At 44.7% G+C, this 15,000-nt stretch overlaps 1 protein-coding gene across 2 annotated transcripts in view; it reads right to left on the minus strand.

Annotated features, from left to right (window-relative positions):
- si:ch211-1a19.3 overlaps positions 1 to 15,000 on the minus strand; it is a 22,579-nt gene that overhangs the window by 5,890 nt on the left and 1,689 nt on the right. For both annotated transcript variants that reach the window (XM_039811216.1, XM_039811215.1), the window contains exons 2-3: positions 13,579 to 13,994; positions 4,210 to 4,306 (exon numbers count right to left, since the gene is read on the minus strand). In XM_039811216.1, the coding sequence (XP_039667150.1) occupies positions 4,210 to 4,306; positions 13,579 to 13,899 (418 nt within the window). In that variant the 5' untranslated portion in view covers positions 13,900 to 13,994. The remainder of the gene's footprint in view (positions 1 to 4,209; positions 4,307 to 13,578; positions 13,995 to 15,000) is intronic.

Here is a 15,000-nt window from a genome sequence, read left to right on the forward strand (position 1 = left end):
ATTTACATGGAGTCTGGTGGAGATATGCTGGCTCTATACACGCTAAAAGTCCTGATTATTTACATGGAGTCTGGTGGAGATATGCTGGCTCTATACACACTAAAAGTCCTGATTATTTACATGGAGTCTGGTGGAGATATGCTGGCTCTATACACGCGCTAAAAGTCCTGATTATTTACATGGAGTCTGGTGGAGATATGCTGGCTCTATACACGCTAAAAGTACTGATTATTTACATGGAGTCTGGTGGAGATATGCTGGCTCTATACACGCTAAAAGTCCTGATTATTTACATGGAGTCTGGTGGAGATATGCTGGCTCTATACACGCTAAAAGTCCTGATTATTTACATGGAGTCTGGTGGTTGGGCCATCGGTCACTTAGACACAGAAACATGGGGAAACAAAGGTTCCAGGTTGAAAAACAACGACAAAATTCCTCATTAATGTATAAAAACAAGGATAAGTGTTGATTAAAAGTGACTCTAATGTTCTCTGCTGCTGTTTGTGACTCACTTCTTCCAGCTGCTCCATTAAACCCTGAGTAATGTTCATCACACGCTGAACACAATGCTGCTCTCATATCTGCTCCATACAGGAATCCATCGTTTCCCTCCGCCTATTCACAGCAGGAAGTCACCTTCGTTAAGGACTTCCTGCTCTTCCCATCAGGCTCCTGTTTGCTGCCGGAGACGCTTACTCACCGAAATCTCTCCTTATTCCTTTAACCTTTAACACGACCACTCAGGGCGTTTTCACACCTACATCATTTGGTCCGGACTGTCAGACTTTTCAGTTTTTGTCCGAACCAAAGTTGCAAATGAGAAAGGTGCCTCGACCAAGGTGTGGATCAAAATACCAAATTTCAGTCCGATCAAAAGAGGTGGTCTCGGAACTGGACCAAACTGAACCCTGGTCCGGTTCGTTTGCAGCATGCATCGGGACAAAAAATGGCTTCTTTTAAAACAAACATGCTCACATAATGTATAGTAATTGATGTGTATGTGGGAGTGTATTAGTAAATGAATGCTGAGGAATGAATGAAGGGTGGGATCATTTTAATGCTCATTTGAATGTTGGTTATAGGATAAATGTTTTTATTAAATTAAATTTGTTGACATCAGCCTGCCCAGGGACTACAGGTGGAAACTAGCACATGTGCTACAACCTGGTATAATGCATTTCTCCTGTCTAAGGTTAATGCATATTGTACGTTGTCCCTGTTTAAATAAATAAATGAAATAAATGAAATGAAAACACTTTTTGGATGGTTTGGGCTTTCGGACCGATTACAAGAAGTTATTGGAAGTAGGTGGGGAGAGGAGATTAAAACACTATGGCTTGTAGGGGTGGTCTACGGTTCGGTTCGTATCACCCTTTTTCGGTTCTGTACGGTTCTTGTTATTTTTTCTTTTAATCTTTAACACTCCAGAAATATACTTCAGCATATGATATAAAGCTAAAACTAGCATAATTGAATGCATGTTGCACAATGCATGCACACAGTGGCAGCTCTATCTATTGTTTTATTTCCACTGTCGTCATAGGTAACAAAATGTTCCCACACACCAGACTACCGTATTTTCCGGACTATAAGTCGCTCCGGAGTTTAAGGACCGTTACAGAGTCAACGCGAGCAACCAACGCGAGCGACCCGCTCCCTTTCATAGTCTAAACAGTGGACGCAAGTAGACCCAAGCGTCACGGGCGATGCGTGAAATGCAATACACCGCCCACGCAACAGGGGGCAGCAGAGCGCTCCACGGTGCTCGGTCGGCAGAGCCAGACCCTCCCGGAGAGAGCTGCAGCTGGCTGGCTGATTTCTTTTTATCAGATGCTTGTTTCCCCACCAGTACAGTGTGCTACGATTGGCTAGCACTGACCAATACATTAATAAAAGGTCGCTTAAACATGGTTTAGCAGGTTTTAAAAATATATAAATACATTTGGGTCTCTCTCTCGCCTCTAGAGGAGGGCACACAGCATAGACTACACACACACACACACAACGTTAATACATACCGAAAAATGTGACTCAGTAGTCCTATGTTTGACGAAATTGCTCAGATATGTTGATTCAATATTTTTAATGTACAATACGTGCAGTGTCGCGTAGTATTGTGCGCATCGGCGCGCCGCGTATCAAAAACTGGGACGACACATTTGGCTACGCAGCGGCGCGTAATGGCGGCCGAAGCGTAGCGATGCGTTGACTCTGTAACGGCCCTAAGTCGCATCATTCCAAAAATGCGTCATGAAGAGGAAAAAAACATAGATAAGTCGCATTTATTTATTTTTTCATCTGTCAACTACACAACAGCACCCAGAACAACTAGCTACCAGGGCGTGGTGCATGATGTATTAAAAGGCATTATATAATAATATATATATTATATATAATTAGGCATCATTAAAAGGCGTGACCAGCCCCTCCCGACTCCTTCCTCCAGCTCTGACCATCTCGCTTTCAGCCCGCCATTAGCCGATTAGCCGATTAGCTTTCTCTGATTTCTTCATTGCAGTAAGAGTCACCTGTTCTCCAGTCTCCCTCACAAGTTTCTCCCTCATTTCAAACTTTCTTTCTGCTGCTCCATCACCGTTTTCGGGCTGCATATTTTACTACCTGCAGTTTATCTCTTTTCTTTCTCAGTTGTCTTTGTAGCAGCGTGTCTCAGTCACAAGCCTAGAGCGCCCTCTATTGTATACGGGGTATGTTTTCAGTATTTAAAAAAATGTTAAATTATATATATTTTGATATATAAGTCGCACCTGAGTATAAGTCGCAGGACCAGCCAAAGTAGGAAAAAAAGTGCGACTTATAGTCCGGAAGTAAGTAAGTAAGTAAACTTTATTTATATAGCACCTTTCACAGACAAAAGGGGTCACAAAGTGCTTTACAGTAAAACAAAAACAGAGCAAAGACAACACATACAAAGCTATATGGCTAATTGAAATGCTTGTCTAAAAAGATGAGTCTTCCGCAGGTGTTTTTAAGGTTTCCAGAGAATCCAAAGCTCAACAAGGCTAGCGAGGAGAGCTCCAGAGCCCTGGGGCCACCACCGAAAATGCACGATCACCTCTTGTTTTAAAACGTGTTCGAGGAACAATTAAGAGCTCCTGGCTTGAAGACCTCAGAGAGCGACCAGGAGTGTGTGCGTGCAGTAGTTCCTGGATGTACGAGGGAGCTTGGCCATGTAGGTAATAGTTAAGAACTTTTTTACGGTAAATACCACGCTGGTGCATCCTCCATCTCCGGGCAGCCTCTCTCTCCCACTGCTCTCTACGTGCGTACCTGCACATTATGTATTTTATATATATATATATATATATATATATATATATATATATTGTAATTATAAATATATATAAATATATATTGTAATTCCTTATTTCTCTCTTCCCTTCCTTCCCTCTCTCTTCCCTCTCTCTTCCCTTCCTTCCCTCTCTCTTTATATCTCCTTATGTCCTCTCATCCTTCTCACAGATGATTACAGTTTTCCAGTTGAATTTGAGGATCGTTTTATATTTTTATGTGGGTTTCAACTGATAATTAAAAACAGACTCTCTCTCTCCTCCTCCTTCTCCCCCTCCTCTCTTTTTTTTGTTTTCTTTTTTCTTATATGTTATTATATTTTTTTTGATTTTATATTATATATGTCATTTATATGTTGTATATATGTTTGTATGTTATTGTTGTATGTATGTGATATGTATGTGTGTTTTGTGTTATGTGTGTGTGTGTGTGTATGTGTGTGTGTATATGTTGTGTGTGTATGTGTGTGTGTATATGTATGTATGTGTGTGTGTGTGTGTGTGTGTGGTGTGTGTATGTATGTTGTGTGTATGTGTGTGTGTGTGTGTGTGTGTATGTGTTTTGTGTGTATGTGTGTGTATGTGTTTATTGTGTGTTGTTGTGTTATTGTATGTATGTTGTTGTATGTGTGGTATATGTTTGTGTATGTTGTATTTATTGTTGTTTGTGTTGGACGAGACGTTTCTGTTTGTGTTTTTGTGTTTGTTTTCGTTGTGTGTAGAGGTTGGTTGTTGTTGTTGTTGTGTTGTTGTTGTGTTGGGTTGTTGTGGGAGGAGTCTCCTTTCTGGCGGTGGGTGGGTTCTCAGTCCAGTGTGTGTGTGTGTGTGTGTGTGTGTGTGTGTGTGTGTGTGTGTGTTGTTGTTGTTGTGTGTTGTTGTGTGATGGAGAGTTTCCTACCGTCCTGTAGGGAGATGTGAGCTGTGAGGTTGGCCTCGGTCTGACGCAGAGTCTCCACCCTCTCCTGGAGCACGCTGATGTTCCCCTTCAGGACGGCCTGCAGCGCGAAACAAGCACACCCCACACAAGTTACAGAGGCACGGAAACAAGCACACCCCACACGTATTACAGAGGCACGGAAACAAGCACACCCAATGCAAACACCCCACACACACGTTAATCTAACACCCCCCCATCCAAGTTACAGAGGCATTGAAACAAACACACCCCATACAAGAAAACATATTTCACATTTAGCATTTTCTGAAATCTTGTGTTTTGTCCTTCAGGGCCACCGTAGTCCTCCCTCCAGCCCCTGAGTACATCAGTAGTAGTATTATTATGACCAGCCCTGAGTACATCTGTAGTAGTATTATTATGACCAGCCCTGATTACATTAGTAGTAGTATCATTATGACCAGCCCTGAGTACATCTGTAGTAGTATTATTATGACCAGCCCTGAGTACATTAGTAGTAGTATCATTATGACCAGCCCTAAGTACATCAGTAGTAGTATTATTATGACCAGCCCTGGGTACATTAGTAGTAGTATTATTATGACCAGCCCTGAGTACATTAGTAGTAGTATCATTATGACAAGCCCTGAGTACATCAGTAGTAGTATTATTATGACCAGCCCTGAGTACATTAGTAGTAGTATTATTATGACCATGTGTATAGAAGACATTTGTTTGGACTGGCCCTTTAAGTGCTGACTGTTTGGACTGGCCCTTTAAGTGCTGACTGTTTGGACTGGCTCTTTAAGTGCTGACTGTTTGGACTGGCTCTTTAAGGGCTGACTGTTTGGACTGGCTCTTTAAGGGCTGACTGTTTGGACTGGCTCTTTAAGTGCTGACTGTTTGGACTGGCTCTTTAAGTGCTGACTGTTTGGACTGGCCCTTTAAGGGCTGACTGTTTGGACTGGCTCTTTAAGGGCTGACTGTTTGGACTGGCTCTTTAAGGGCTGACTGTTTGGACTGACCCTTTAAGGGCTGACTGTTTGGACTGGCCCTTTAAGGGCTGACTGTTTGGACTGGCTCTTTAAGTGCTGACTGTTTGGACTGACCCTTTAAGGGCTGACTGTTTGGACTGGCTCTTTAAGTGCTGACTGTTTGGACTGGCCCTTTAAGTGCTGACTGTTTGGACTGGCCCTTTAAGGGCTGACTGTTTGGACTGGCCCTTTAAGGGCTGACTGTTTGGACTGGCTCTTTAAGTGCTAACTGTTTGGACTGGCCCTTTAAGTGCTGACTGTTTGGACTGGCCCTTTAAGTGCTGACTGTTTGGACTGGCCCTTTAAGGGCTGACTGTTTGGACTGGCCCTTTAAGGGCTGACTGTTTGGACTGGCTCTTTAAGTGCTGACTGTTTGGACTGACCCTTTAAGGGCTGACTGTTTGGACTGGCTCTTTAAGTGCTGACTGTTTGGACTGGCTCTTTAAGGGCTGACTGTTTGGACTGGCCCTTTAAGGGCTGACTGTTTGGACTGGCTCTTTAAGTGCTGACTGTTTGGACTGGCTCTTTAAGTGCTAACTGTTTGGACTGGCCCTTTAAGTGCTGACTGTTTGGACTGGCCCTTTAAGGGCTGACTGTTTGGACTGGCCCTTTAAGGGCTGACTGTTTGGACTGGCTCTTTAAGGGCTGACTGTTTGGACTGGCTCTTTAAGTGCTGACTGTTTGGACTGGCTCTTTAAGGGCTGACTGTTTGGACTGGCTCTTTAAGTGCTGACTGTTTGGACTGGCCCTTTAAGGGCTGACTGTTTGGACTGGCTCTTTAAGTGCTGACTGTTTGGACTGGCCCTTTAAGGGCTGACTGTTTGGACTGGCCCTTTAAGGGCTGACTGTTTGGACTGGCCCTTTAAGGGCTGACTGTTTGGACTGGCTCTTTAAGTGCTGACTGTTTAAAAGAGCTGATCTCAGTTTACCGGCTGCACTCAAACTAAGGAATGTTTCTAAAAGCCGTTCTCAGCCATCCTGCTTTCAATCAGCAGACAGCAGCCTGGCCTGGCACAGCACGGCCTGGCTCAGGGTCAGACTGTAGCCTAGCCTGGCCTGGCACAGCACGGCCCGGCTCAGGGTCAGACAGCAACCTGGCCTGGCCTGACACAGCATGGCCCGGCTCAGGGTCAGACAGACGCCTGGCCTGGCTGGAGGAAGTATTCAGATCCTTTACTGCAGTAAAAGTACTACTACCAGACTGTAGAAAGGATTCTGCTTCCACAGACTGACCCCGTTAAGGCCTATCATCGTGGTAAATCAGAGAGCACCGAACTGGTACATCAGAGAGCACCAAACTGGTAGATCAAAGGGCACCAAACTGGTAGATCAGATGGCACCAAACTGGTAGATCAGAGGGCACCAAACTGGTATATCAGAGAGCACCAAACTGGTAGATCAGAGGGCACCAAACTGGTAGATCAAAGGGCACCAAACTGGTAGATCAAAGGGCACCAAACTGGTACATCAGAGGGCACCAAACTGGTAGATCAGAGGGCACCAAACTGGTAGATCAAAGGGCACCAAACTGGTACATCAGAGAGCACCAAACTGGTAGATCAGAGGGTACCAAACTGGTAGATCAAAGGGCACCAAACTGGTAGATCAAAGGGCACCAAACTGGTACATCAGAGGGCACCAAACTGGTAGATCAGAGGGCACCAAACTGGTAGATCAAAGGGCACCAAACTGGTAGATCAAAGGGCACCAAACTGGTAGATCAAAGGGCACCAAACTGGTACATCAGAGGGCACCAAACTGGTAGATCAGAGGGTACCAAACTGGTAGATCAGAGGGTACCAAACTGGTAGATCAAAGGGCACCAAACTGGTACATCAGAGGGCACCAAACTGGTAGATCAGAGGGTACCAAACTGGTAGATCAGAGGGCACCAAACTGGTAGATCAAAGGGCACCAAACTGGTAGATCAAAGGGCACCAAACTGGTACATCAGAGAGCACCAAACTGGTACATCAGAGAGCACCAAACTGGTACATCAGAGAGCACCAAACTGGTAGATCAGAGGGCACCAAACTGGTTCAGGCCAGCTTTGATCTCACCCAGGAAACACTGTAACCGCCTCATGCTGACAGATTTCTCAGAAACACAGGAAGTGATGAACAGGAAGCGAGGCATGCAGTGGTGATACGTGTATCTCAAGCTACGATCTCACCGCACGGCCTAATGCTTTATTCTGATGTTTTGGCTCAGATCTGATTTCTTTGTTTGGTCTGTTCACACGACCTTTTGAAACATGGCCTACATCAGATTCCAGGGTGATCTGCTTGCATGATCTAAAGACCAATAACGATGACATCAGACGCTGGTGCACTAAAGTTAGGGAGGTTATGGAGGAAGGAAGCTTTTTGGCTTTTATTTCAACATGTTTGTGTAATGGCAGCCGTGACATTAATGAGCAGGTGCTGAGGAGGAGAAGAATGAAGAGAGAGAGACACATTGGCTATTTGGGCCTTTTGTGGAGTTATGGCTGCAAATTCACTGCAGAGGTCAGAGTGACCAGACCCCCGATTCTTACATCAGGACCGCTAACGGGCCTGCACCAGAGTTTCCTCTGGCTTCACCCTGCCCAGGCATAGTTCACCAAGGAAGGAGGGAAGGAGGGAAGGGAAGAAGGAAAGGTAGAAGTAAGGAGGGAAGGAAGGAAAGGTAGAAGGAAGTAGGTTAGTAGGTAAGAGGGAAGGAAGAAAAGAAGGAAAGAAGGAAAGAAGGAAAGAAGGAAAGAAGGAAAGTAGGAAAGAAGGAAAGAAGGAAAGAAGGAAAGGTAGGTTGTCTCTACAAGAAACTCAAGTCAACCGGTTGAGAAGCTGTTTTATAATCAATAAACCAACGTAAACACGTTTAAAGATGAGAAGAAAACAGCTGCTGACGTCAACGGGCCAATCAGGGCTGACATCAACGGGCCAATCAGGGCCAACGTCAACGGGCCAATCAGGGCTGACATCAACGGGCCAATCAGGGCTGACATCAACGGGCCAATCAGGGCTGACATCAACGGGCCAATCAGGGCTAACGTCAACGGGCCAATCAGGGCTGACATCAACGGGCCAATCAGGGCTAACGTCAACGGGCCAATCAGGGCTGACGTCAACGGGCCAATCAGGGCTGACATCAACGGGCCAATCAGGGCTGACGTCAACGGGCCAATCAGGGCTGAAATCAACGGGCCAATCAGGGCTAATGTCAACGGGCCAATCAGGGCTGACGTCAACGGGCCAATCAGGGCTAATGTCAACGGGCCAATCAGGGCTGACATCAACGGGCCAATCAGGGCTGACGTCAACGGGCCAATCAGGGCTGACGTCAACGGGCCAATCAGGGCTAATGTCAACGGGCCAATCAGGGCTGACATCAACGGGCCAATCAGGGCTGACATCAACGGGCCAATCAGGGCTGACATCAACTGGCCAATCAGGGCTGACATCAACGGGCCAATCAGGGCTGACGTCAACGGGCCAATCAGGGCTGACGTCAACGGGCCAATCAGGGCTGACGTCAACGGGCCAATCAGGGCAAAAGTAAAACCTTTTTTTTTATTATTTCGAAAAAACAACAAAAGTAGGAAAAACAACAACGAAATTGTTGAAAAAAAGTGACAAAAACAGTGGGAATCTTATTGAGGCACCTGATTGGTTTGGGCCGGCTGTGTTGCTAACACCGAGACAGGTACAACATTTACCCAGCATGCAGCGCTGCGACATGTTCAGTTCTTTTAGCGTGTATAGAGCCAGCTTATCTCCACCAGACTCCATGTTAATAATCAGGACTTTTAGTGTGTATAGAGCCAGCTTATCTCCACCAGACTCCATGTTAATAATCAGGACTTTTAGCGTGTATAGAGCCAGCATATTTCCACCAGACTCCATGTAAATAATCAGGACTTTTAGCGTGTATAGAGCCAGCATATTTCCACCAGACTCCATGTAAATAATCAGGACTTTTAGCGTGTATAGAGCCAGCATATCTCCACCAGACTCCATGTAAATAATCAGGACTTTTAGCGTGTATAGAGCCAGCATATCTCCACCAGACTGATTATTTACATGGAGTCTGAAAAAAGTAAAAGTCTGATTATAGGAGTCTGGTGGAGTTTGGTGATGGTGATTTCGGGGCTGTTTCATGTTAAACTAAAAGGATCTTACTCTTTAACTAAAAGGTCTATCTCTGTAGGGATCCATCCCATAATGTTGTCAGACACTCACAAGAACTCAGAGAACTTGGCGACTTTCGACGATGATTCTTTGCAGCTCTACGATCTTTGTTACATCTCTGTTTTAGGAAAAATGTGTCATGTATTTGCACACTTTCTGTTTCTATTAATAACGGGAATGCTCCAGATTGTTCACAGTCCACAGTGATGACGTCAGAGTTTCCCTTCAGCAAACACTGAGGCTTCACAGGACAAGAAGGGGGGGAGAGAGGGAGAGAGAGAGAAGGAGGAAGAGAGAGGGAGAGAGGGAGAGGGAGAGGGAGAGGGAGAGGGAGAGGGAGAGGGAGGAGTAGATCAGAGGTGAACTGAGGAAAGAGGAATGAGTCAGGAGGGAAGGCAAACACTCAGTTTTTCCAACCAACAACTCTGAGAAAATGAAGCTGGAAACGTTGTTGGGATCTAAACTCTGAGCTGCTGGGAGGGAAAACTATTCAGAGACACACAGAGACACACACACAGAGACACACACACTGAGACACACACACAGAGACATATACACACAGAGACACACACAGAGACATATACACACAGAGACACACACAGAGACATATACACACAGAGACACACACAGAGACATATACACACAGAGACACACACACTGAGACACACACAGAGACACACACAGAGACACACACAGAGACACACACACTGAGACACACACAGAGACACACACAGAGACATATACACACAGAGACACACACACTGAGACACACACAGAGACACACACAGAGACATATACACACAGAGACACACACAGAGACACACACAGAGACACACACAGAGACATATACACACTGAGACACACAGAGCCACACACAGAGACATACACAGAGACACACAGAGACACACAGAGACACACAGAGACACACAGAGACACACACACGAAGACACACACACAGAGACATATACACACAGAGACACACACAGAGACATATACACACAGAGACACACACAGAGACATATACACACAGAGACACACACAGAGACATATACACACTGAGACACACAGAGCCACACACAGAGACATATACACACAGAGACACACACAGAGACACACACAGAGACACACACAGAGACATATACACACAGAGACACACACAGAGACATATACACACTGAGACACACAGAGCCACACACAGAGACACACACAGAGACATACACAGAGACACACACAGAGACATACACACACAGAGACATATACACACACAGAGAGACATACACACACAGAGACATATACACACACAGAGACATACACACACAGAGACATATACACACACAGAGAGACATACACACACAGAGACATATACACACACAGAGACACACACACACAGAGACACACACACACAGGACACACACACACAGAGACACACACAGAGGACACACACACAGAGACACACAGAGACACACACAGAGACATACACACACAGGACACACAGAGACACACACAGAGACATACACACACACAGGACATATACACACACAAGGACATACACACACAGGCACACACAGAGACATACACACACAGAGACATAACAGACACACAGGGACATATACACACACAGGACAGAGACACACACACAGAGACACACACAGAGACACACACACACAGGACACACACACACAGAGACACACAGAGGACACACAGGACACACACAGACATTCACAGAGACACACACACACAGGACACACAGAGACACACAGAGACACACAGAGACACACACAGAGACACACACACAAGGACACACAGGACACACACACGCACACAGAGACACACAGAGGCACACACACACACACACACACACACACACACACACACACACACACACAGGACATACACAGACACACACACACACAGAGACACACACACACACACACACACAGAGACACACAGGACACACACACACACACACACACACACGACACACACAGGACACACACACACACACACACACACACAGGACATACACAGAGACACACACACACAGAGACACACACACACACACACACACACACACACACAGAGACATACACAGGACACACACACACAGACACACACACACACACACACACAGAGACACACAGAGACACACACAGAGACAAACATGCACACACACACATGCACACACACACACACATGCATGCACAAACACAAGCACACACACACACACACACACTCACAGAAACACACACATGTAAACAGATTCAAACTTTATATCTGAAACCTTCAACTTTAGCCTCAGTACAAGTTTCCTCTTTGAGAACAAAGATCAGCCTTTTGACAATCGAGTAAATCTAGTTTATATAAATCACAAAGTAATTCACAAGACAAATACATAAACACATTAAAACCTAAAGTTAAATACTACAAACAATGTGTATCACAGGATACGGTTCGAAAAACAAAGAGACAATGTCAAAGAAAGTGTCAAAAAACGTCTTAAAAATGCTCCAATTTCAGAAGTTTGACTGTTTTTTCATAAAAAATGACTCCCATCGATATAAGATGTTAACTCATGTTTTGGTGCCGCAACATGGTGTTGAGACGTTGACATAAAAATACGACAAACGACAAAAAAAACGTCAAAAAATGGAAAAAAGAAAACTGTTAAAAGTACATAAATAAAGCAACAAAAACATTGATGAAAAAATGCTGCAATCAGGGAATTTAGACAGAAGTTTAAAAAAGTTTGACCAAAGTCTGTCAGAAGTCCGACAGAAATCTGACAGAAATCTGACAGAAATCTGACAGAAGTCCACCAGACTCCATGTAAATAATCAGGACTTTTAGCGTGTATAGAGCCAGCATATCTCCACCAGACTCCATGTAAATAATCAGGACTTTTAGTGTGTATAGAGCCAGCATATCTCCACCAGACTCCATGTAAATAATCAGGACTTTTAGCGTGTATAGAGCCAGCATATCTCCACCAGACTCCATGTAAATAATCAGGACTTTTAGCGTGTATAGAGCCAGCATATCTCCACCAGACTCCATGTAAATAATCAGGACTTTTAGTGTGTATAGAGCCAGCATATCTCCACCAGACTCCATGTAAATAATCAGGACTTTTAGCGTGTATAGAGCCAGCATATCTCCACCAGACTCCATGTAAATAATCAGGACTTTTAGTGTGTATAGAGCCAGCATATCTCCACCAGACTCCATGTAAATAATCAGGACTTTTAGTGTGTATAGAGCCAGCATATCTCCACCAGACTCCATGTAAATAATTAGGACTTTTAGCGTGTATAGAGCCAGCATATTTCCACCAGACTCCATGTAAATAATCAGGACTTTTAGCGTGTATAGAGCCAGCATATCTCCACCAGACTCCATGTAAATAATCAGGACTTTTAGTGTGTATAGAGCCAGCATATCTCCACCAGACTCCATGTAAATAATCAGGACTTTTAGCGTGTATAGAGCCAGCATATCTCCACCAGACTCCATGTAAATAATCAGGACTTTTAGTGTGTATAGAGCCAGCATATCTCCACCAGACTCCATGTAAATAATTAGGACTTTTAGCGTGTATAGAGCCAGCATATCTCCACCAGACTCCATGTAAATAATCAGGACTTTTAGCATGTATAGAGCCAGCATATCTCCACCAGACTCCATGTAAATAATCAGGACTTTTAGCGTGTATAGAGCCAGCATATCTCCACCAGACTCCATGTAAATAATTAGGACTTTTAGCGTGTATAGAGCCAGCATATTTCCACCAGACTCCATGTAAATAATCAGGACTTTTAGTGTGTATAGAGCCAGCATATCTCCACCAGACTCCATGTAAATAATCAGGACTTTTAGCGTGTATAGAGCCAGCATATCTCCACCAGACTCCATGTAAATAATTAGGACTTTTAGCGTGTATAGAGCCAGCATATGTCCACCAGACTCCATATAAATAATCAGGACTTTTAGCGTGTATAGAGCCAGCATATCTCCACCAGACTCCATGTAAATAATCAGGACTTTTAGTGTGTATAGAGCCAGCATATCTCCACCAGACTCCATGTAAATAATCAGGACTTTTAGTGTGTATAGAGTTCGACAGAAGTCTGACAGAAGTCCAACAGAAGAAAAGATGTAAGACCTGTACTCACGTTTTCCTGCAGGCTTTGCTGCAGCGTGGCGTTGGTGGCGTTGAGGCGTGCGAGTACCAGAACGACCTCGGCCGTCTGGCGAGCGGTCTCTTCCCTCGCCGCGTGCACCATGTCCTCCAGCGCCGCCTTGTTCTCGGCGAACACCACTTTGGCGCCCGCCAGCTTCTCTTTGGCTTCCTGCAGCTCGGCGCGGCACTGAGCCGCACCCTTCAGATCGGGAGAGGTCGCCCAGACAACGATCACCACCAGAGACACCACGGCCCACAGCGCCAGCAGCGCCAGGACCACGCTACGCGCTTTGGACGAAGATGAGGTCGTCATGACGCGGGATGGAGACGGAGAGGATGATGATGATGATGAAGATGATGATGAAGATAATGAAGATGATGAAGATGATGAAGATGAGCTGTGGAGTTCTGCAGAGGGACAAACAAACAAAGACATTTTCTAAGTTTTTGTTGTGTACGTTCAAAAGTAGTTTCAGTCGTGCAACAGAAAACTCAGATTGGACAGATAGTCTAGCTAGCTGTTAGACAGACAGACAGACAGACAGACAGACAGATAGTCTAGCTAGCTGTTAGACAGACAGACAGACAGACAGACAGACAGACAGACAGACAGATAGTCTAGCTAGCTGTTAGACAGACAGACAGACAGACAGACAGATAGTCTAGCTAGCTTTCTGGATTTACCCTGCAGAGATCTGAGGAGCAGTTAGACAGACAGACAGACAGACAGACAGACAGACAGACAGATAGTCTAGCTAGCTGACTGGATTTACCCTGCAGAGATCTGAGGAGCAGTTAACCATAGTCCTCATATATCCACCGGAGGTTAGAACACCGACACAGAGCTTCATGAGGTAGTCACCTGAAATGGTTTTACCTTCACAGGTGTGCTTTGTCAGGGTTAATTAGAGGAAGTTTTTCCCTTATTAATAAAAAAGCAAAGGGTGGCTACTTTGAAGAATCTAAAATATAAGACATGTTTTCAGTTATTTCACACTTTTTTGTTAAGTACATAATTCCATATGTGTTCATTCATAGTTTTGATGCCTTCAGTGAGAATCTACAATGTAAATAGTCATGAAAATAAATAATTAAACGCATTGAATGAGAAGGTGTGTCCAAACTTTTGGCCTGTACTGTAAGTCAGTAGTTGGATATACAGTGGAGGTGCATATGAAGTAGTGTGGGGTCCTTCTGTAAGTCATTTTGGGGTACAATTTGGTTTTGATGAATTCTACAAGCAGTAATACCACAGGCCAAGAAATCAGCCCGTTCCAAACAGGCACTGCACTAGTAGACTAAATAACAAGTAACACCTTCAAGACACAAACTAACTCAGACTAAACTTAAACTAGCAGTGTGTGTGTGTGTATGTGTGTGTCTGTGTGTGGTTTTTGTGTGTGTGTGTGTGTGT

This window comes from Perca fluviatilis, chromosome 9, assembly GCF_010015445.1.
Source record: "Perca fluviatilis chromosome 9, GENO_Pfluv_1.0, whole genome shotgun sequence".
NCBI lineage: Eukaryota > Metazoa > Chordata > Actinopteri > Perciformes > Percidae > Perca > Perca fluviatilis.